This window comes from Salvelinus sp. IW2-2015, unplaced genomic scaffold (assembly GCF_002910315.2).
Source record: "Salvelinus sp. IW2-2015 unplaced genomic scaffold, ASM291031v2 Un_scaffold1998, whole genome shotgun sequence".
NCBI lineage: Eukaryota > Metazoa > Chordata > Actinopteri > Salmoniformes > Salmonidae > Salvelinus > Salvelinus sp. IW2-2015.
Genome location: NW_019943348.1, coordinates 1,603 through 26,284, shown reverse-complemented (window position 1 = coordinate 26,284; position 24,682 = coordinate 1,603). Strand labels below are relative to the sequence as shown.

The window sequence follows — 24,682 nt, the reverse complement described above, 5'->3', positions numbered from 1 at the left end:
CTGTAGGCTACTACATACCAACACTACAATAACCTACTACTTGTAGGCTACTACATAACAACACTACAATAAACCTACTACTGTTAGACTACTACATACCAACACTACACATAACACTACTACTGTAGGCTACTACATACCAACACTACAATTAACCTACTACTGTAGGCTACTACATACCAACACTACACACTAACCTACTACTGATAGCGCACTACATACCAACACTACAATAACCTACTACTGTAGGCTACTACATAACCAACACTACACTAACCTACTACTGTAGGCTACTACATACCAACACTACACTAACCTACTACTGTAGTCTACTACATACCAACACTACAATAACCTACTACTGTAGGCTACTACATACCAACACTACAAGAACCTACTACTGTAGCGCTACTACATACCAACACTACAATAACCTACTACTGTAGGCTACTACATACCAAACACTACAATAACCTACTACTGTAGGCTACTACATACCAACACTACAATAACCTGAGGGAGAATTCAACTATGTGGGAGGCAGTTCTCTAACAGTCTAGATGGGCGGATTGATCTGAAGGAGTGTGTCTCACCTCTGTCCTCCATGAACTTGTACAGCTGCTGCAAGAAGTTCTCTCTCTCCTCCGGAAGGGCTTCACTTCCTCCTGCACACAGGAACAAGAAATTACATCACAGATGACCTTGACTCCTATAATAATAATATTAATACTTAGTGGGGTGTGCTTATATTTCCTGTTTACACAGAGTGCTGAAATGGAAATTGTGATTTGCCTGCATATCCCAGCCTTCCCCTGAGAAACAGCAGGGAGTGGGGTCACGCCCGGTCACCATATCCCCAAACTCCCCTGGAGACAATCCACAGGAGTGGGGTCACGACCAGGTCACCATATCCCAGCTCCCTTGAGACATCCACAGGGTTGTGGGTCCACGGCCGAGGGTCACCAGTATTCCCAACTCCCCTGAACAATTCCACAGGGTGTGGGTCACGACCAGTGGTCCACCATAGTCCCCAGCTCCCCCTGAGAAACCAGCAGGCAGTGGGGTCACGACCAGGGTCACCATATTCCGCAGCGTCCCCTTGAACATCCACAGGGAGTGGTCACGGGCCAGGGTCACATATAAACCCAAAGCTCCCCCTGAGAAACCAGCCAGGGCAGTAGTAAGCTAGCCAGGCTACTTGTCTTCTCTAGGGGGCAGTAGTAAGCTAGCCAGGCTACTTGTCTTCTCTAGGGGACAGTAGTAAGCTAGCCAGGCTACTTGTCTTCTCTAGGGGCAGTAGTAAGCTAGCCAGGCTACTTGTCTTCTCTAGGGGACAGTAGTAAGCTAGCCAGGCTATTTGCTCATGCAGCTGGCACAGCATAAGCCACTTTTGAGAAACAAGCGAGAGAGAAAATGCCGTCAGCATGGCTTCTTCTAAGGAAAACATCATACCTCCACTCGCAGCTTGTTGACAGAACTGGCTGCAGAAGTGAACTATGGGAATACTGTGATTACAGAGCAGTCGAGGGATAGCCCACCAAAACAACTAAGCAAAAGGTGTTATAAAGCAGAGGAAGAGAGGTTTAGTTCCAAAATGACATAAATAACTATTTTACCCATGACATTTGCATTTAACGTTATTCTACTAGCAATTAAATGTGAATATTTTTTTTGTGACAATGACATGAACATATATTCAGCATACCATCCATAAGATCATTATAGTATGTCAGAACTAACAGCAATATATTTACACAACTTCACGTTTGTCTGGGCTTGTTAACGCCAGCCAGAAGCCCTGGGTGGAGCATTGCACCCTGGGAATTGAAATGCACACTGGGAATCGCAGTATGTTGTATTTCTATGGTGTGTAGACTATTGCAATGTAGAAGCTTCAGAAATGAGCTTCGGTGTTTTTCTGTCGTTTGGAACGAAGCTATTCATTTATTACATTCAATTATTTAGCTGGAATGAGTAATGAATCATACCTCTCATGAATGTCACTTGACCCAATATTAAGGCCATAGATGAGCAAATGAACTCTGTGTATCAAATTGAATTTTAAAACAAGTGTAATTGTAAAATGATGTTGTCTGATCTGAGTCTCAGATATGGTTTTTCATAGGGGATATTGAAGATATTCTTCTGTTATTCAACATGGTTTTTATTTATTTTAAGACATTGAATAAAGAATAGAAGATTTTCTATTGTATTGAGTATCGTTTTAGTATTGAGTACCATTTTAGTATTGAGCATCGTTTTAGTATTGAGTATCGTTTTTGTATTGAGTATCGTTTTAGTATTGAGTATCGGTTTAGTATTGAGTATCGTTTCGGTATCTAGTTTCGTGATACCTAACCTGGTATTGGTATCGAAGTTAACATTCTGGTATTGCGACAAAGCTAGTTTGAGTTGAACGTTTTGAACACACGTTATGTACCTTGCCCCTGAAAGTAGCTTGACGTGTGTGTGCTACTTCTGAACCTGTTTTCATCAGACCATCGTGTTGTTGATCCTCCTGTAGGAACCCCCATCAACAAGAAGCCCGTGCTGGGCTACAGGAACCTGGACCTCTTCAAGCTCTATAGACTGGTGCAGAAACTGGGAGGCTTCCACGATGTGTGTACCCAGCTCCACTGATCATAATACAGCTCTATAACCATATTGTAGATTTCACCAGCCTTTGTCCTTAGTGAATGTTCTCATGTGACTGGCTACCAGTCTGACAGAAATGTTGAATCTGTATTTCTCTCTGTCCTGTTCTCTCGTGTCCTGAGCAGATTGACAGTGGGTCCGTATGGAAGACTGTCTACCAGGCTCTGGGAATCCCTGTGCTTAACTCTGCCGCCGGCTACAACGTCAAATGTGCTTACCGCAAGTACGTATTGCCACTCCAGCCCTGTGCTCTTCATATTACAGCTGCGTATTTTAGGACATATACAGTGGGGTCCGAGATTATTGACACCCTTGATAAAGATTGTATAAAAAAGACTATAAATTTACTAATACCAAATACTAAGCTATATTGTATGCTCAAAAAATATGTATATATTTTTATCATAATCCAATGACTAAGAGATTTTAACAAGTAATAAAAACAATTCTCCAAAAGATAGGTGTCAAAATGATTGGCCCTGTTTTCAATACTTCACATTATGAGGATAATGGCACTGAGCCTTTGGCGACAGTTATTGACTATAATAAATGCAGCTGCCACTATTGGAACCATTGGGACACAAAATGGCTCATTGCACTTTATTATGGATGGTTCAGTACACAACAGGCATTGGGTAATTGTTGTTGATTGTTGTGGTGTTCGTTGATGTTTGACAGGTGGTCTTTGTAAATACTTTATTGACTTAAGTGTATAAATAAAGTAAACAATATATACATACGGTACAAGTGAAATGTTTGGATACACCTACTCATTCCAGGGTTTTTCTTTATTTTTTACTATTTTCTACATTGTGGAATAATTAAATAACCCATATGGAATCATGTAGTCACCAAAAAAGAGTCAAACAAATCAAAATATATTTTATATTTGAGATTCTTCACAGTAGCCACCCTTTGCCTTGATGACAGCTTGGCACACTCTGTCAGAATTGGATTGGGAGCTCTGTCTGAGTGACCATTGGGTTCTTTGTCACCTCCCTGACCAAGGACCTTCTCCCTCGATTGCTCAGTTTGGCCGGGCGGCCAGCTCTAGGAAGAGTCTTGATTGTTCCAAACTTCTTCCATTTAAAAATGATGGAGGCCACTGTGTTCTTGGGGACCTTCAATGCAGATTTGTTTTGGTACACTTCCCCAGATCTGTGCCTCGACACAATCCTGTCTCGGACCTCTACGGACAATTCCTTCAACCTCATGGCTTGGTTTTTGCTCTGACATGCACTGTCAGCTGTGGGACCTTATATAGACAGAATCAAGCTCTGATTGTGGAGTGACGTCATCAGAGTTGCCAGCTGAACACTGTATGCTGGAAACACTTGGTTTGTTATTTTTGTATAAAACATAATCAATATTCACAAAATATAAATACTGAACTTGTTTTTACGTGGATTCATTAGCTTTTAACAGCTAAGACCGCTATTTATTGTCCCGGAATACCGCTTAACAGACAGGTTGAAGCCTGCTTGACAGAGACGTTAAGCTGCTAGCCATCAAGCTAACAAAGTTAGTCCCAGATACGTTTTGTAATGGAGCCCTCTTTGTCTGGAGATGTTAATGAAAGGTTCCAGTGCTGTAGGATCTGTATCTACTACGCTTTGTTTCAGGACAAACTGATCAGTCAGAGTTCCAATGTGGCAGGATCTGTATCTACTACACTTTGTTTCAGGACAAACTGATCAGTCAGAGTTCCAATGTGGCAGGAAGCTGTATCTACTACGCTTTGTTTCAGGACAAACTGATCACTCAGAGTTCAATGTGGAGGACTGTATCTACTACGCTTTGTTTCAGGACAAAACTGATCAGTCAGAGTTCCAATGTGGCAGGATCTGTATCTACTACACTTTGTTTCAGGACAAAACTGATCAGTCAGAGTTCCAATGTGGCAGGATCTGTATCTACTACGCTTTGTTTCAGGACAAACTGATCAGTCAGAGTTCCAATGTGGCAGGACCTGTATCTACTACGCTTTGTTTCAGGACAAACTGATCAGTCAGAGTTCCAATGTGGCAGGATCTGTATCTACTACGCTTTGTTTCAGGACAAACTGATCAGTCAGAGTTCCAATGTGGCAGGACCTGTATCTACTACGCTTTGTTTCAGGACAATGATCAGTCAGAGTTCCAATGTGCAGGACTGTATCTACTACGCTTTGTTTCAGGACAAACTGATCAGTCAGAGTTCCAATGTGGCAGGACCTGTATCTACTACGCTTTGTTTCAGGACAAACTGATCAGTCAGAGTTCCAATGTGGCAGGACCTGTATCTACTACCTTTTGTTTCAGGACAAACTGATCAGTCAGAGTTCCAATGTGGCAGGACTGTATCTACTACGCTTTGTTTCAGGACAAACTGATCAGTCAAGTTTCCAATGTGGCAGGACTGTATCTACTACGCTTTTGTTTCAGGACAAACTGATCAGTCAGAGTTCCAATGTGGCAGGACCTGTATCTACTACGCTTTGTTTCAGGACAAACTGATCAGTCAGAGTTCCAATGTGGCAGGATCTGTATCTACTACGCTTTGTTTCAGGACAAACTGATCAGTCAGAGTTCCAATGTGGCAGGATCTGTATCTACTACGCTTTGTTTCAGGACAAACTGATCACTCAGAGTTCCAATGTGGCAGGACCTGTATCTACTACGCTTTGTTTTCAGGACAAACTGATCAGTCAGAGTTCCAATGTGGCAGGATCTGTATCTACTACGCTTTGTTTCAGGACAAACTGATCACGTCAGAGTTCCAATGTGGCAGGACCTGTATCTACTACGCTTTGTTTCAGACAAACTGATCAGTCAGAGTTCCAATGTGGCAGACCTGTATCTACTACGCTTTGTTTCAGGACAAACTGATCAGTCAGAGTTCCAATGTGGCAGGATCTGTATCTACTACGCTTTGTTTCAGGACAAACTGATCACTCAGAGTTCCAATGTGGCAGGATCTGTATCTACTACGCTTTGTTTCAGGACAAACTGATCACTCAGAGTTCCAATGTGGCAGGATCTGTTATCTACTACGCTTTTGTTTCAGGACAAACTGATCAGTCAGAGTTTCCAATGTGGCAGGATCTGTATCTACTACGCTTTGTTTCAGGACAAAACTGATCAGTCAGAGTTCCAAGTGGGCAGGACCTGTATCTACTACGCTTTGTTTCAGGACAAACTGATCAGTCAGAGTTCCAATGTGGCAGGACCTGTATCTACTACGCTTTGTTTCAGGACAAACTGATCAGTCAGAGTTCCAATGTGGCAGGATCTGTATCTACTACGCTTTGTTTCAGGACAAACTGATCAGTCAGAGTTCCAATGTGGCAGGATCTGTATCTACTACGCTTTGTTTCAGACAAACTGAATCAGTCAGAGTTCCAATGTGGCAGGATCTGTATCTACTACGCTTTGTTCAGGACAAACTGATCAGTCAGAGTTCCAATGTGGCAGGATCTGTATCTACTACGCTTTGTTTCAGGACAAACTGATCAGTCAGAGTTCCAATTTGGCAGGATCTGTATCTACTACACTTTGTTTCAGGACAAACTGATCACTCAGAGTTCCAATTTGGCAGGATCTGTATCTACTACACTTTGTTTCAGGACAAACTGATCAGTCAGAGTTCCAATGTGGCAGGACCTGTACTTACTACGCTTTGTTTCAGGACAAACTGATCACTCAGAGTTCCAATGTGGCAGACCTGTATCTACTACGCTTTGTTTCAGGACAAACTGATCAGTCAGAGTTCCAATGTGGCAGGACTGTATCTACTACACTTTGTTTCAGGACAAACTGATCAGTCAGAGTTCCAATGTGGCAGGATCTGTATCTACTACGCTTGTTTCAGGACAAAACTGATCACTCAGGATCCAATGTGCAGGACCTGTATCTTACTACGCTTTGTTTCAGGACAAACTGATCAGTCAGAGTTCCAATGTGGCAGGATCTGTATCTACTACACTTTGTTTCAGACAAAACTGATCAGTCAGAGTTCCAATGTGGCAGATCTGTATCTACTACGCTTTGTTTCAGGACAAACTGATCAGTCAGAGTTCCAATGTGGCAGAGTCCTGTATCTACTACGCTTTGTTTCAGGACAAACTGATCAGTCAGAGTTCCAATGTGGCAGATCTGTATCTACTACGCTTTGTTTCAGGAACAAACTGATCACTCAGATTCCAATGTGGCAGGATCTGTATCTACTACGCTTTGTTTCAGGACAAACTGATCACTCAGAGTTCCAATGTTGGCAGGACTGTATCTACTACGCTTTGTTTCAGGACAAACTGATCAGTCAGAGTTCCAATGTGGCAGGACTGTATCTACTACGCTTTGTTTCAGGACAAACTGATCATCAGAGTTCCAATGTGCAGGATCTGTATCTACTACGCTTTGTTTCAGGACAAACTGATCAGTCAGAGTTCCAATGTGCAGGATCTGTATCTACTACGCTTTGTTTCAGGACAAACTGATCAGTCAGAGTTCCAATGTGGCAGGACCTGTATCTACTACGCTTTGTTTCAGGACAAACTGATCAGTCAGAGTTCCAATGTGGCAGGACCTGTATCTACTACGCTTTGTTTCAGGACAAACTGATCAGTCAGAGTTCCAATGTGGCAGGATCTGTATCTACTACGCTTTGTTTCAGGAACAACTGATCAGTCAGAGTTCCAATGTGGCAGGACCTGTATCTACTACGCTTTGTTTCAGGACAAACTGATCAGTCAGAGTTCCAATGTGGCAGACCTGTATCTACTACGCTTTGTTTCAGGACAAACTGATCAGTCAGAGTTCCAATGTGGCAGGACCTGTATCTACTACGCTTTGTTCAGGACAAACTGATCAGTCAGAGTTCCAATGTGGCAGGACCTGTATCTACTACGCTTTGTTTCAGGACAAACTGATCAGTCAGATTCCAATGTGGCAGGATCTGTATCTACTACACTTGTTTCAGGACAAACTGATCAGTCAGAGTTCCAATGTGGCAGGATCTGTATCTACTACGCTTTGTTTCAGGACAAACTGATCAGTCAGAGTTCCAATGTGCAGGACCTGTATCTACTACGCTTTGTTTCAGGACAAACTGATCAGTCAGAGTTCCAATGTGGCAGGATCTGTATCTACTACGCTTTGTTTCAGGACAAACTGATCACTCAGAGTTCCAATGTGGCAGGATCTGTATCTACTACGCTTTGTTCAGGACAAACTGATCACTCAGAGTTCCAATGTGGCAGACTGTATCTACTACGCTTTGTTTCAGGACAAACTGATCAGTCAGAGTTCCAATGTGGCAGGATCTGTATCTACTACGCTTTGTTTCAGACAAACTGATCACTCAGAGTTCCAATGTGGGCAGGATCTGTATCTACTACGCTTTGTTTCAGGACAAACTGATCACTCAGAGTTCCAATGTGGCAGGATCTGTATCTACTACGCTTTGTTTCAGGACAAACTGATCAGCTCAGAGTTCCAATGTGGCAGGATCTGTATCTACTACGCTTTGTTTCAGGACAAACTGATCAGTCAGAGTTCCAATGTGGCAGGACCTGTATCTACTACGCTTTGTTTCAGGAACAAACTGAACAGTCAGAGTTCCAATGTGGCAGGACCTGTATCTACTACGCTTTGTTTCAGGACAAACTGATCATCAGAGTTCCAATGTGGCAGGATCTGTATTCTACTAACGCTTTTGTTTCAGGACAAACTGATCAGTCAGAGTTCCAATGTGGCAGGACCTGTATCTACTACGCTTTGTTTCAGGACAAACTGATCAGTCAGAGTTCCAATGTGACAATAGTTTGCTTGTCGAGGATTATAGTATTGAGGTGGCTTCCTTAATCACGCAGGTCGCCAGCCTACGTAAGAAACTGGGGAAAATGCAGAGTGGAATGTTTTACCTTTTCTACGCCGGTGCCTGGACTGCGTTCAGGCAGAGATGTTGGATGCATCTCTGCCTTGTCGTTTGTCATTATCCGACTGGCCGGTGTTGCCCGGAGCTCCCCCATCTGATAGCGGAGTCGAAGGAGCACAGCAAGAGGAGCATGGCAATCAAAGATGGTCACGAGCCGTGGAAGCCGAAGACATCACTGCTCTAGAGGAGATCTGCATGGAGGAATGGGCCAAAATACCAGCAACAGTGTGTGAAAACCTTGTGAAGACTTACAGAAAATGTTTGACCTCTGCCATTGCCAACAAAGGRTATATAACAAAGTATTGAGATAAACTTTTGTTATTGACCAAATACTTATTTTCCACCATAATTTGCAAATAAATTCATAAAAAATCCTACAATGTGATTTTCTGGATTTTTTTTCTCTCATTTTGTCTGTCATAGTTGAAGTGTACCTATGATGCAAATTACAGGCCTCTCATCTTTTTAAGTGTGAGAACTTGCACAATTGGTGGCTGACTAAATACTTTTTTGCCCCACTGTATACAGGTAAGATTGCCCACTGCAGTGAGTTGCCCACTGCACTGAGGCTAGGAAACACTGTCACCACCGATAAATCTACGATATTGGAGAATTTCAATAAGCATTTTTCTACGGCTGGCCATGCTTTTCACCTGGCTACCCCTAACTTGGCCTACAGCTCTGCACCCCCTGCAGCAACTTGCCCAAGCCCCCCCCTCGCTTCTCCTTCACCCAAATTCAGACAGCTGATGTTCTGAAAGAGCTGCAAAATCTGGACCCCTACAAATCAGCCGTGCTAGACAATCTGGACCCTCTCTTTCTAACACTATCAGCCGAAATTGTTGCAACCCCTATTACCAGCCTGTTCAACCCCTATTACCAGCCTGTTCAACCCCTATTACTAGCCTGTGCAACCCCTATTACTAGCCTGTTCAACCTCTTTCGTATCATCTGTGATCCCCGAAGATTGGAAAGCTGCCGCGGTCATCCCCCTCTTCAAAGGGGAGACACTCTAGACCCAAAGTGTTATAGACCTATATCCATCCTGGCCTTCCTTTCTAAAATCTTCGAAAGCTAAGTTAACAAATAGATCACCGACCATTTCGAATCCCACCGTACCTTCTCCACTATGCAATCTGGTTTCCAAGCTGGTCATGGGTGCACCTCAGCCAAGCTCAAGGTCCTAAACGATATCATAACCGTGATCGATAAAAGACAGTACTGTGCTGCCGTCTTCATCGACCTGGCCAAGGCTTTCGACTCTGTCAATCACTGCATTCTTATCGGCAGATTCAATAGCCTTGGTTTCTCAAATGATTGCCTCGCCTGGTTCACCAACTACTTCTCAGATAGAGTTCAGTGTGTCAAATCGGAGGGCCTGTTGTCCGGACCTCTGGCAGTCTCTATGGGGGTGCCACAGAGTTCAATTCTCGGGCCCACTCTTTTCTCTGTGTCGATCTATGATGTTGCTCTTGCTGCTGGTGATTCTCTGATCCACCTCTACGCAGACGACACCATTCTGTATACATCTGGCCCTTCTTTGGACACTGTATTAACTAACCTCCAAACAAGCTTCAATGCAATACAACACTCCTTCCGTGGCCTCCAACTGCTCTTAAATGCTAGTAAAACTAAATGCATGCTCTTCAACCGATTGCTGCCCGCACCCGCCCGACCGACTAGCATCACTACTCTGGACGGTTCTGACTTAGAATATATGGACAACTACAAATACCTAGGTGTCTGGTTAGACTGTAAACTCTCCTTCCAGACTCACATTAAGCATCTCCAATCCAAAATGAAATCTAGAATCGGCTTCCTATTTCGCAACAAAGCCTCCTTCACTCATGCTGCCAACCATACCCTCGTAAACTGACTATCCTGCCGATCCTTGACTTCGGCGATGTCATTTACAAAATAGCCTCCAACACTCTACTCAGCAAATTGGATGTAGTCTATCACAGTGCCATCCGTTTTGTCACCAATACCGCATATACTACCTACCACTGCGACCTGCATGTTGGCTGGCCCTCGCTACATATTCGTCGCCAAACCCACTGGCTCCAGGTCATCTATAAGTATTTGCTAGGTAAAGCCACACCTTATCTCAGCTCACTGGTCACCATAGCAACACCCACCTGTAGCACGCGCTCCAGCAGGTATATTTCACTGGTCATCCCCAAAGCCAACACTTACTTTGGCCGCCTTTCCTTCCAGTTCTCTGCTGCCAATGACTGGAAAGAATTGCAAAAATCACTGAAGCTGGAGTCTTATATCTCTCTCCAACTTTAAGCATCAGAGCAGCTTACCGATCACTGCACCTGTACACAGACAATCTGTAAATAGCCCACCCATCTACCTCATCCCCATATTGTTATTTATCTTCTTTCTCTTTTGCACCCCAGTATCTCTACTTGCACATCATCATCTGCACATCTATCACTCCAGTGTTAATGCTAAATTGTAATTATTTCGCCTCTTTGGCCTATTTATTGCCTTACCTCCCTAATCTTTCTACATTTGCACACACTGTATATAGATTTTTCTACTGTATTATTGACTGTATGTTTGTTTACTCCATGTGTAACTCTGTGTTGTTGTTTTTGTCGCACTGCTTCGCTTTATCTTGGCCACGTCGCAGTTGTAAATGAGAACTTGTTCCCAACTGGCCTACCTGGTCAAATAAATGAATAAATATTGCGTTGAATACAACAGGTGCAGACCTTACGAGCCCCTTACCAACAAGTTTTAAGAAAATACCTTAAAAAAAAGTAAGAAATAAAAGTATTATATAAAATATTATTTTCATCTGAGCCATTTTCTTTGGTAGTTATAGCCTAATGTTAAATAGTTTACATTGAATCTGGTTGGTTGGTGCAGGGTATGAACGCAGCAAAGTCTGAACTGTCAACTGTGGGACCTTATATAGACAGGTGTGTGCCCTCCCAAATCATGTCCAATCAATTTCATTTACCACAGGTGTTGTGGAAACATCTCAAGGATGATCAATGGAAACAAGATGCACCTGAGCTCAATTTCGAGTCTCATATCAAAGGGTCTGAATACTTATGTACATTTGAAGTCGGAAGTTTACATACACCTTAGCCAAATATATTTAAACTCAGTTCTTCACAATTCCTGACATTTAATCCTAGTAAAAATTCCCTGTCTTAGGTCAGTTAGGATAACCACTTTATTTTAAGAATGTGAAATGTCAGAATAATAGTAGAGAGAAATATTTATTTCAGCTTTTATTTCTTTCAACACATTCCCAGTGGGTCAGAAGTTTACATACACTCAATTAGTATTTGGTAGCATTGCCTTTAAATTGTTTAACTTGGGTCAAATGTTTCGGGTAGCCTTCCACAAGCGTCCCACAATAAGTTGAGTGAATTTTGGCCCATTCCTCCTGACAGAGCTGGTGTAACTGAGTCAGGTTTGTAGGCCTCCTTGCTCGCACACGCTTTTTCAGTTCTGCCCACAAATGTTCTATAGGATTGAGGTCAGGACTTTGTGATGGCTTCTCCCTTGCTGAGCGGCCTTTCAGGTCATGTCGATATAGGACTCGTTTTACTGTGGATATAGATACTTTTGTACCTGTTTCCTTCAGCATCTTCACAAGGTCCATTGCTGTTGTTCTGGGATTGATTTGCACTTTTCGCACCAAAGTACATTAATCTCAAGGAGACAGAACGCGTCTCCTTCCTGAGCGGTATGATGGCTGCGTGGTTCCATAGTGTTTATACTTGCATACTATTGTTTGTACAGATGAACGTTGTACCTTCAGGCATTTGGAAATTGCTCCCAAGGATGAACCAGACTTGTGGAGGTCTACAATTCTTTTTCTGAGGTCTTGGCTGATTTCTTTTGATTTTCCCATGATGTCAAGCAAAGAGGCACTGAGTTTAAAGGTAGGCCTTGAAATACATCCACAGTTACACCTCCAATTGACTCCAATGATGTCAATTAGCCTATCAGAAGCTTCTAAAGCCATGACATCATTTTCTGGAATTTTCCAAGCTGTTTAAATCACAGTCAACTTACTGTATGTAAACTTCTGACCCACTGGAATTGTGATACAGTGAATTATAAGTGAAATAATCTGCCTGTAACAATTGCTGGGAAAATTACTTGTGTTATGCACAGAGTAGATGTTCTAACCGACTTGCCAGAACTATAGTTTGTTAACAAGAAATTTGTGGAGTGGTTGAAAAAGGAGTTTTAATGACTCCAACCTAAGTGTATGTAAACTTCCGACTTCAACTGTAAATAAGAGATTTCAGTTTTTTTCTAAAAAACTGTTTTCACTTTGTCATTATGGGCTATTGTGTGTAGATCGATGAAGGAAAAATGAATTTAATCCATTTTAGAATAAGGCTGTAACGTAAATAAATGTGGAAAAAGTCAAGAGCTCTGAATACTTCCTGAATGCATCGTATGTCCCTGTAATGTATGCCAATTAGACACACCTTGTAAATCAGATTCATTTGGCCACTTCAGTTGTGATACAAACCTTATCAAAACATATAGGCCTTTGGGCAAGGCTGCATGAGGTGTGCGACTATGATTCGAAAAAGTTGCAAAAAAAGGCATTATTTCTTGCCTTATGCTTTGCATCATTCACAAGTGATAATATATCAAGTGATAGGCTAATATTGTCACCCATTAGACAATTATTGATTTAATCTTGTCATTGCATATACTATTATCATGTACTTGTCTCGAAACAGGGTAAAAAAAAAAAAATGAATTCACCCAACTTATTGTGGGAAGCTTGTGGAAGGCTACCCGAAACGTTTGACCCAAGTTAAACAATTTAAAGGCAATGCTACCAATTGAGTGTATGTAAACTTCTGACCCACTGGGAATGTGATGAAAGAAATACAAGCTGAAATACATATTTCTCTCTACTATTATTCTGACATTTCACATTCTTAAAATAAAGTGGTTATCCTAACTGACCTAAGACAGGGAATTTTTTCTAGGATTAAATGTCAGGAATTGTGAAAAACGGAGTTGAAATGTATTTGGCTAACGTGTATATGAACTTCCGACTTCAACTGTGTGTGTGTGTATATATATTTTTTATTTATTTATTTCACCTTTATTTAACCAGGTAGGCAAATTGAGAACACGTTCTCATTTACAATTGCGACCTGGCCAAGATAAAGCAAAGCAGTTCGACACATACAACAACACATAGTTACACATGGAGTAAAACAAACATACAGTCAATAATACAGTGAAAAATAAGTATATATACAATATGAGCAAGTGAGGTGAGATAAGGGAGGTGAAGGCAAACAAAATATATATATAAATAAATAAAAATATAAAAAGGCCATGGTGGCGAAGTAAATACAATATAGCAAGTAAAAAAAAAAAGAGTAGAGATAGAAAAAGTAGAGATAGAAATAATGGGGTGCAAAGGAGCAAAATAAATAAATAAATACAGTAGGTAAAGAGGTAGTTGTTTGGGCTAAATTATAGATGGGCTATGTACAGGTGCAGTAATCTATGAGCTGCTCTGACATAAATTACGTTATACGGGTAAGTCAATAAAGGACAAATTGTTATCTATAAAGATGACCTATATAACATAATAAACACCTACAATCAACAACATTTACACCTGTTGTGTACTGAACCATCCATAATAAAGTGTTATGCGCCATTTTGTGTCCCAGTGGTTCCAATAGTGGCTGCTGCATTTTATATAAACAATATCGACATAGTCATATAGACGACATCGCCATAGTCAGTAATCAGAATGAATGTTGACTGAGTGATTTGTTTTATGCTATTTAACGAAACACGGGACCTGTTACTATAGAAGAAGCATATTTTAGTGATTTTGTTTTCTGATGTTTAACGAAAGGCAGGACCTGTTACTATGGAATACTATTTTAATTCTTAATTTCTTAACTCATCTATATGCTTTTTGAAAGATAGCTTTTCGTCAATCCAGATGCCCAGATATTTATAAGTGTGGACACGATCAATGAGGGCACTATCCAATACACATATGCATAAATCATCAGATACTGTTTTTACGTGATCTGGGAACATAACATGTACCTGGTTTTACCTGCATGAAGTACCAATTTCAGTTCAACAAAGGCTTTCTACAGATTGAAGCCTGTATGTCTATTATTTGATACAGTATTTTCTTGCTCCTTATCAAGGAATCCAATCATTCCAGACGGTATAGGAGTCACAGTTTTGATTTTGACAGCTTATTTGTGGTTGTTGATGGGTTGTGTTGGGTTCCTCCTCAGGTACCTGTATGGGTTTGAGGAATACTGCACCTCATGCGTCATCACTTTCCGTATGGACCTTCCCCTGAAGCAGCCCAAGGCGGAGGGGGAGCGTGGGGAGGCCACTACCGTCCCCCCTGTAGCCTCCTCCAGCTGTGGAGAGGAACAGAAGCAGAAAGTATCTCACACTGAGAACCCCTCAGCAGGCTCAGAGACCAGCAGCGCTCAGCCTAACATCTACAAGGTCTCTGTCTCTCTCTCTGTCTCAGTTCAATTCAAAGGGTTTTTGGGGGAATGGGAAACTCCTGAGTGGCGCAGCGGTCTAAGACACTGCATCTCAGTGCTAGAGGCGTCACTACAGACCCTGGTTCGATTCCAGGCTGTATCACAACTGCCCGTTATTGGGAGTCCCATAGGGCATCAATTGGCCCAACGACATCCGGGTTTGGCCGGGATTAGCCGTCATTGTAAATAAGAATTTGTTCTTAACTGACTTACCTAGATAAATAAAGGTTAAATAAAATAAAAAATAAACATGTTTACATTGCCAAGTGAAATAGATAATTTCTGATAATAAACAAAAGTTAAATAAATTAACAGTAAATGTTACACTCGCAGAAATTTCAAAAGAATAGAGACTTTTCACATGTTATAATATTGGCTATACACTGAGTGTACAAAACATTAGGAACACCTGCTCTTTGACATACTGACCAGGTGAATCAAGGTGGAAGCTATGATCCCTTATTGATGTCACTTGTTAAATCCACTTCAATCAGTGTAGATGAAGGGAAGGAGTCAGGTTAAAGAATGATTTTTAAGTCTTGAGACAATTGAGACATGGATTGTCAATATACAGTTCCTTCGGAAACTATTCAGACCCCTTGACTTGTTCCACATTTTTGTTACATTACAGCCTTATTCTAAAATGGATTAAATAAAAAAATGTCCTCATCAATCTACACACCCCATGATGACATCACAATACTCCATGATGACATCACAATACCTGTAACGGTTTTCTTCCGTTGGTGAAGGAGAGGACCAAAATGCAGCGCGGCTAGATGGCTACATGTTTAATAAACAAAGAGACGATAACATGAACACTATACAAAATAACAAAATAACAAACGTGAAAACCGAGACAGTCCTATCTGGTGCGGAACACAAAGACAGAAGACAACCACCCACAAACCCCAACACCAAACAAGCCACCTAAATATGATTCCCAATCAGAGACAACACAAAACACCTGCCTCTGATTGAGAACCATATTAGGCCAAACATAGAAACAGACAAACTAGACACACAACATAGAATGCCCACCCAGCTCACATCCTGACCAACACTAAAACAAGTAAAACACACAAGAACTATGGTCAGAACGTGACAATACCCCATGATGACAAAGTGAAAACAGGGCTTTAGAAATTTTACCAAATGTATTTAAAATTAAAAACAGATACCTTATTTACATTCGTTTTCAGATCATTTGCTATGAGACTTGAAATTGAGCTCAGGTGCATCCTGCTTCCATTGATCATCCTTGAGATCATTCTACAACTTGATTGGCGTACACCTGTGGTTAATTCAATTGATTGGACATGATTTGGAAAGGCACACTCCTGTCTATATAAAAGTCCTACAGTTGACAGTGCATGTCAGAGCAAAAACCAAGCCATGAGGTTGAAGGAATTGTCCGTAGAGCACCGAGACAGGATTCTGTTGGCACAGCTCTGGGGAAGGGTACCAAAACATTTCTGCAGCATTGAAGGTCCCCAAGAACACAGTGTTCTCCATCATTCTTAAATGGAAGAAGTTTGGAACCACCAAGACTCTTTCTAGAGCTGTCTTCCGGGCCAACCTGAGCAATCGGGGCAGAAGTGCTTTGGTCAGGCAGGTGACCAAGAATCTGATGGTCACTCTGACAGAGCTTCAGAGGTCCTCTGTGGAGATGGGAGAACCTTCCAGAAGGACAACCATCTCTGCAGCACTCCACCAATCAGGTCTTTATGGTAGTTGGCAGCCACTCCTCAGTAAAAGGCACATGACAGCCCGCTTGGAGTTTGCCAAAAGGCACCTAAAGGACTCTCAGACTATGAGAAACAAGATTCTCTGGTCTGATGAAACCAAGATTGAACTCTTTGGCCTGAATGCCAAGTGTCACGTATGGAGGAAACCTGGCACCATCCCTACGGTGAAGTATGGTGGTGGCAGCATTTGGGGACCTCAGCCACCCGAGCCACGGCCTGTTCACCCCGCTACCATCTAGAAGGTGGAGACATTACCAGCTGGACTGGGTTAATGCGCGATTTCCTTCCTCTCCGGAAACTGCGTTAGTAAGGATGCCTGTATCTTTGTAGGGACTGGGTGTAATGATTCTCCATCCAAAGTGTAGTTAATAACTTCACCATGGTCAAGGGGATGTTCAATGTCTTCTTTTACATGTTTTACCCATCTACCAATAGGTGCCCTTCTTTGTGAGGCATTGGAAAACTTCACTGGTCTCTGTTGTTGAATCTGTTTGAAATTCACTGCTCAGAGATGAGGTAGTCATTAAACAAATCATGTTAAACATTAAGTCCATGCAACTTATTATGTGACTTGTTAAGAAAATTTGTGACCCGTTTCAGGAAACCAGGCGTACAGTGAGGGAAAAAAGTATTTGATCCCCTGCTGATTTTGTACGTTTGCCCACTGACAAAGAAATGATCAGTCTATAATTTTAATGGTAGGTTTATTTGAACAGTGAGAGACAGAATATCAACAAAAAAATCCAGAAAAACGCATGTCAAAAATGTTATGAATTGATTTGCATTTTAATGAGGGAAATAAGTATTTGACCCCTCTGCAAAACATGACTTAGTACTTGGTGGCAAAACCCTTGTTGGCAATCACAGAGGTCAGACGTTTCTTGTAGTTGGCCACCAGGTTTGCACACATCTCAGGAGGGATTTTGTCCCACTCCTCTTTGCAGATCTTTTTCAAGTCATTAAGGTTTCGAGGCTGACGTTTGGCAACTCGAACCTTCAGCTCCCTCCACAGATTTTCTATGGGATTAAGGTCTGGAGACTGGCTAGGCCACTCCAGGACCTGTCTCTTATACACATCTAGATGTGTATAAGAGACAGGGCCACTCCAGGACCTTAATCTGCTTCTTCTTGAGCCACTCCTTTGTTGCCTTGGCCGTGTGTTTTGGGTCATTGTCATGCTGGAATACCCATCCACGACCCATTTTCAATACCCTGGCTGAGGGAAGGAGGTTTTCACCCAAGATTTGACGGTACATGGCCCCGTCCATCGTCCCTTTGATGCGGTGAAGTTGTCCTGTCCCTTTAGCAGGAAAACACCCCCAAAGCATAATGTTTCCACCTCCATGTTTGACGGTGGGGATGGTTTCTTGGGGTCATAGGCAGCATTCCTCCTCCTCCAAACACGGCAAGTTGGGTTGATGCCAAAGAACTCCATTTTGGTCTCATCTGACCACAACACGTTCTGTCTCTTATACACATCTAGATGTGTATAAGAGACAGCTTTATGACTATGGTCCCAGCTGCCTTGAGATCATTGACAAGATCCTCCTGTGTAGTTCTGGGCTGATTCCTCACCGTTCTCATGATCATTGCAACTCCACGAGGTGAGATCTTGCATGGAGCCCCAGGCTGAGGGAGATTGACAGTTCTTTTGTGTTTCTTCCATTTGCGAATAATCACAGAAACTGTTGTCACCTTCTCACCAAGCTGCTTGGCGATGGTCTTGTAGCCCATTCCAGCCTTGTGTAGGTCTACAATCTTGTCCCTGACATCCTTGGAGAGCTCTTTGGTCTTGGCCATGGTGGAGAGTTTGGAATCTGATTGATTGATTGCTTCTGTGGACAGGTATCTTTTATACAGGTAAGAAACTGAGATTAGGAGCACTCCCTTTAAGAGTGTGCTCCTAATCTCCGTTCCTTACCTGTATGAAAGACACCTGGGAGCCAGAAATCTTTTTGATTGAGAAGGGGTCAAATACTTATTTCCCTCATTAAAATGCAAATCAATTTATAACATTTTTGACATGCATTTTTCTGGATATTTTTGTTGTTATTCTGTCTCTCACTGTTCAAATAAACCTACCATTAAAATTATAGACTGATAATTTCTTTGTCAGTGGGCAAACGTACAAAATCAGCAGGGGATCAAATACTTTTTTCCCTCACTGTATGTCGCAAGTCACAATTTCACAGGAGAGATATTTTTTTTTCTTATTTGTTTTTTACAAAAAGGCTTTCTGGAACATGTGAACTTTCATGTGCCTTAATAACAAACTTGTATGCCATCTGTAAATACGAATACATTTGTTAAATTACAAGCCTTGTTAAGCCACAGAAAAAGTCAGCAACCTTCCCACTAGCCATGATTGGCTGAGGTAATGAGTGGGCTGGACATGCCGAGACATGAGTTCGGATTGGCCTGCCATTTAGAGGCTTCTGTCTATTTCAGCTGGTCAGTCTGTGTTGGTAATCCTGTCGAATGCCGCTTTAAAAAAAATGTATCGTGTAGTGGAGCTGCATAAGTGTTGATCTCCACTTTCTGGAGGACTGAGTTTTTAAATCAGTGGAATTAGAGTCTGATAGATAAAGAGATGGAGAAAACACCTGTCTCTGGATTAATCAAATCAAATGTCTTTATATAGCCCTGCTTACATCAGCTGATATCTCAAAGTGCTTTACAGAAACCCAGCCTAAAACACCAAACAGCAAGCAATGCAGGTGTAGAAGCAGGTGTAGTTGCCCTTAGTTTGAAGATTACATCTTCAAACTAAGGGCAACAATGACATCCGTGACAGCTACATTTTCAGATATTACATTTTTCTAATTTTGACAAAGTGGTTTCATTTCAAGCTAAAGTGTACTGTTAGCTAGCTAGCTAACGTTGGCTGGCTGGCTCCCTAGCTGACGTTAAGTGTATGACGTTATTATTCGTATCCCATAACCGTTTGCTTTGCTAGTCAGAGCCTAATGTTAGCTAGCTAACATTGAACCTGGTTGATTAGCTCTCAGCAAATTCATGCAGGGTAGTAACGACATGATTTGGCACGATGTTCATTGTTGTTTAATTAACTAGCTAACGTTAGCTGGCTGGCTCGTTAGCTAACGTTACATGACTTGTGTGATCTTACACGTTGTTTACCATAATTTCTCATCTACAATGTTTGTTCTGTTGATGTATTCAATATATTATTATAACAGTCTTTTACCATTGTCTGAGTGGACACGTTGTTTACACAACCTATGCTACAGTTGTGAGAAACACATTTTGGTTTATTTCATTCCATTTGCGAGTTTTGTCAATTTAATCATTATTTTGTTTTGAGTGCTCCTGTCAGTGTTGAGTAAGGACACACCTGATTGTGCATAGAAGTGTCTATAGGCTACCTGACCTGCGTTTAAATGTAGGCATGTAAATGTGCCCATTTGGGGATCTGATAGTATTTCTGATTGGCTTAACTCACCACCACTAATGAGCTGTGGAGCTTCTCAAAGTAACATTTTTCACCTCAAACAGCAAGTAAAGTCTGTTTTTACATCCATTGAGAATGACAATAGCCTATTTGAAAAAAAGATCTAGCTCTCTCTCTTTCGATAACCACTTGGAGTGAAAGGGGAAAAATGTTATGCTTTGATCCAGTAGAAATGTCATGAAATAGATGACTTCTTATCCCTTTTGCAAAAAAGCCTGTGTCTGTCCGGAGCTCAGTGGTGCAGGAAACTCTTAGGGCACAGAATATTTTATACAATGTTTCAAGTTTCTTGAAATTAAACTGTTCCATTCAAATGAAAACCAGAACGCAGATCAGTAGATGTTAAGATAAATTATCACTTGACAAGAAACAGGGTGCAGACCCTTGGTGTAGTCTGTTACCGGCAAACTTTGTGAGCATAACGGCAGAATCTGCGAAGGCATCAGCAGTGGAAGGTCTGGTGGGGTACAGTTTTTTATTTTCTTCTGGTTATCTAGATTTCTGGCTCCCTCTTGAGTCCTGTGTGTCTTATTTCATCAAACAGTGTGCTTAAAGCATCAGACAAGCGCAATGCGTATAGTTGATTTTATTAAAACACAGAGGGGGTGTGTCAAAGTATGATGGCACTAACACTCATTGAAGCTCTGCTACTATCTCCTAAGACATGACAGACATCGAAGCTCTGCTACTATCTCCTAAGACATGACAGACATGGCCGCTCTGCTACTATCTCCTAAGACATGACAGACATGGAAGCTCTGCTTCTAGCTCCTAAAACATCACATACACATATTTAGCAGATGCTATAGGGGATGTAGCGAAGTGCTTGTGTTCCTAGGTCCAAAAGTGCCGTAGTATCTAACAATTCACAACAGTACACAAATCTAAAAGTAAAATAATGGGACGGTATGCAAATTTAAGTGAGTCTAGGGTGTCAGGTACGGTAGAGGTGATATGATCCTTAATTTGCCTCAAAGCACTTCATGATGACAGAAGTGAGTGCTACGGGGCGATAGTCATTTAGTTCAGTTATCTTTGCTTTCTTTGGTACAGGAACAATGGTGGCCATCTTGAAGCAAGTGGGGACAGTAGACTGGGATAGGAAGAGATTGAATATGTCCGTAAACACTCCAGCCAGCATACATACATACATACGGTGTGCTACAGTAGAAACTATAACACGATATACAGAAATTATAATGATAACTTAACAAGGCACTTACTTTGATAGGAACGGACACATGTCCAAAGTTATAAAATGAATGAACTTTAGTAATTTGGGCTTAATCTGATAGTGTGCCTATTTGTTTTTTATTCAAATATGTGACTGACCGCCTCGATTTGGTCTTATGGTGCAACATTTTTTTTATTTTTTTGGGGGGATAAAAGTAGAGACTCAGAGCTAGAAAATGGTATATCATACACTACAGGTGAGGAACAATGGGAAAGTAATTCTGCTTTGAAAGTTAATAAACTTGTAACTCCACTTTTGAGAAAATGACCCTTGAATGTTTTGGTACACCTGCGGGAGAGCTCTTCTTTGTCTCCACCCATTCAGCATTGTTCACACCCTCTTAAGCTTTAGCCCCACCCATCTCTTTAAGGGTTCACATGTGAGGCCATGTGGTAAACATTCACTATATCAAATAACATCCTAAGTTTATTTGTCACATGCACAAGATACAGACGGTGTAAACGGTACAGTGAAATGGTTACTTGCATCGCAGCAATATCAGAAACAGAAAGTGTCCAGATACAAATATTTGTATCATTATTAGATGATGTTTACCCGACACACTGGTCTAAATGTATTGGTCATGTGAAGGAAATGCTGTAACCACCAGCCACATCTAGCTAGGTGGATGGGTCACTATTGTCTATCACCTCCAAATACACCTGGCTAACTTGATGGATCATGTAATTATCTGACGAAGTGGAATCTTTTGTTTAGACATGTAGCTAGCTAGCTAAATAATGAACCATAATCCCAACTCATACTACTACCAACACAAACATTGTCATAGCTGTAGTATGACTCTGCAGGTAGCTAGCTAACGTTAGGCTATAACTAGCAATGCAAATGGTTTTCTGATTTGAATAATATTACTACACAGATCATACATGTAACGTTAGCTAGCGAGCCTGAAAGTTAACATTTACCAGCTAACTAGTAGGACTTTAAATCTTTAAATTGTTCAACTCCGTTTGGAAGTATAATCCACTGTTTGAAGAGGCGTGCCAGAGCGGGAATTCATTACGCGTATTCCAGCCACCTAACACTTTACAGATTAAATTCTCCAGAAATGAACCTGGCGAACCTAGGTCATAGGTCATAGAGCGGCATTAATCTCCCCCTGGTGCGAACAGACACCCCTTTTTTCCCATCAGCCCACATTATTTAAAGATACAGCATTTGACAGAGCATTCAATGAAAATTATAAACATTAAGTTCATAGACCAGACATACCCTTATTGTCAGTTGCCAAAACACATTCTTTACATACAATTTCTGGTGTTTTAACCTTTAGTTAGATGACCATGTATGTTTTTTACTTTAGATGGGCTTATATGTGTAACATTTGTTACTGGATGATTATTAAACAGGATATGATGCAATAAGATGATCTTTAAACAGGATATGATGCAATAAGATGATTGTTAAACAGGATATGATGCAATAAGATGATCGTTAAACAGATATGATCCAATAAGATGATCGTTAAACAGGATATGATGCAATAATATGATCGTTAAACAGGATATTATGCAATAAGATGATTGATAAACAGGTATGAGAGTACAGCACCATCGTCACTCCCCACAGGAGGAATGACTGAGCCGACCAGGACAAACCTGAGACTGAACTTTGAAGTCTGGTGCAGCGGATGGCTGAGCCGAACAGGGACAAACCTGAGAACAGAACCTTTGAAGTCTGTGCAGCGATGCTGAGCCGAACAGGGACAAACCTGAGACGAACCTTTGAAGCCTGTGCAGCGGATGTGAGCCGAACAGGGACAAACCTGAGACAGAACCTTTGAAGCCTGTGCAGCGGATGGCTGAAGCCCGAATCAGGGACGAACCGAACAGAACTTTAATCTGTGCGGTGAGACGAACAGGACAAACCTGTACAACCTGAAGCCTGTGCAGCGGAATGGCTGAGAGGGAAGGTGATGATGACAATGATGAAGAAATGATTTATCACAAGCATGATCTGATGATGAAGACGGCCTTCATTTGCTCGCCTCTAGAGTGGAGGGATGTAAGCTGGAACGTACGATGGACGAGCCAGGAGGAAGGGAGGAGGACAATCTCTGGTAGGATGGATTGTCCTCCCTGGGCTTGAAGGAGGAGGAGATCTCTGGGGTAGGGGTTCTCTCCCTGGGGCGTCGGAAGGAGGAGGGCTGATCTCTGGTTGTAGGTTTGGGTTCTCTCACACGGTGGCTCTGGTGGGCGAGGACAGGAGGAGACTCCTGGGATAGAGTGGTTCTCCTTCCCTGTGGCTGGGAAGGAGGAAGGATTCTCTAGAGTAGTGAGTTTCTCTCTCTGGGGCTGGGGGAACGGAGGAATGACTCTCTGGGTAGGTGGGTTGTCTCCCTGGGGCTGGAAGCGAGGAGAGGAGATCTTCTGGGTAGGTGGTTACTCTCCTAGGGCTGGAGAAGCGAGGAGAGAGATCTCTGGGTAGGTGGTTCTCTCCCTGGAGTGCTGGAAGAGGAGAGAGATTCTGGCTGGGGCACCAGGTGTGGAGGGATTCCTATGTTCTCTCTCTGGCTGGAAGTGAGTGTGACATCTCTGGGTAGGTGGTTCTCGTCTCCTGGGCTGGGAAGAGTGTAGGAGATCTTCTGGTAGGTGGTTCTCTCTCCCTCGGGCTGGGAAGGAGGAGGACATCTCTGGGTACGTGGTTCTCTCCCTCGGGCTGGGAAGGGAGGTAGGAATCTTGGGATAGGTGGGTTCTCTCTCCTGGGCGCTAGGGAAGAGAGAGAATCTTTGGTAGTGTGTTTGCTATCTCCCTTGGTGCGGTGTAAGTGACCGCGAGGAGAGCTCTCGGTAGGTGTTCTCCCCTGGGGCTAGGAAGGAGGAGACATCCCCGGAGTAAAGAGTTGGTATTCCCCCTGGCGCATGGAAGGAGAGACGATCCTCTGGGTTAGGTGGTTCCTCCCTGGGCTGGAAGAGGATGGAGGAGCACTCATGCGGTAGGTGGTTCATCTGCCTGGGGCTGGGAAGGAGGATCGGAATCTCTGGGTTAGCGTGGTCTCTCTCCATGGCTGGGAAGGAGAGGGAGCATCTCTCTGGTCAGGTGGTGTGTCTCTCTCCCTGTGGGGCTAGGGAAGACGGAGGAGGAATCTCTCGGGCTAATG

General features: G+C 42.3%; 1 protein-coding gene across 1 annotated transcript in view; it reads left to right on the top strand.

Annotated features, from left to right (window-relative positions):
* The window catches only part of LOC112072671 (AT-rich interactive domain-containing protein 4B-like), a 19,424-nt gene extending 4,124 nt beyond the window's left edge, over nt 1–15,300 (top strand). Inside the window, exons 4-6 of the mRNA XM_070439882.1 lie at nt 2,525–2,619; nt 2,781–2,878; nt 14,847–15,300. Of these exons, the coding sequence (XP_070295983.1) occupies nt 2,525–2,619; nt 2,781–2,878; nt 14,847–15,300 (647 nt within the window). The remainder of the gene's footprint in view (nt 1–2,524; nt 2,620–2,780; nt 2,879–14,846) is intronic.
* The last annotated feature ends 9,382 nt before the right edge of the window (nt 15,301–24,682 follow it).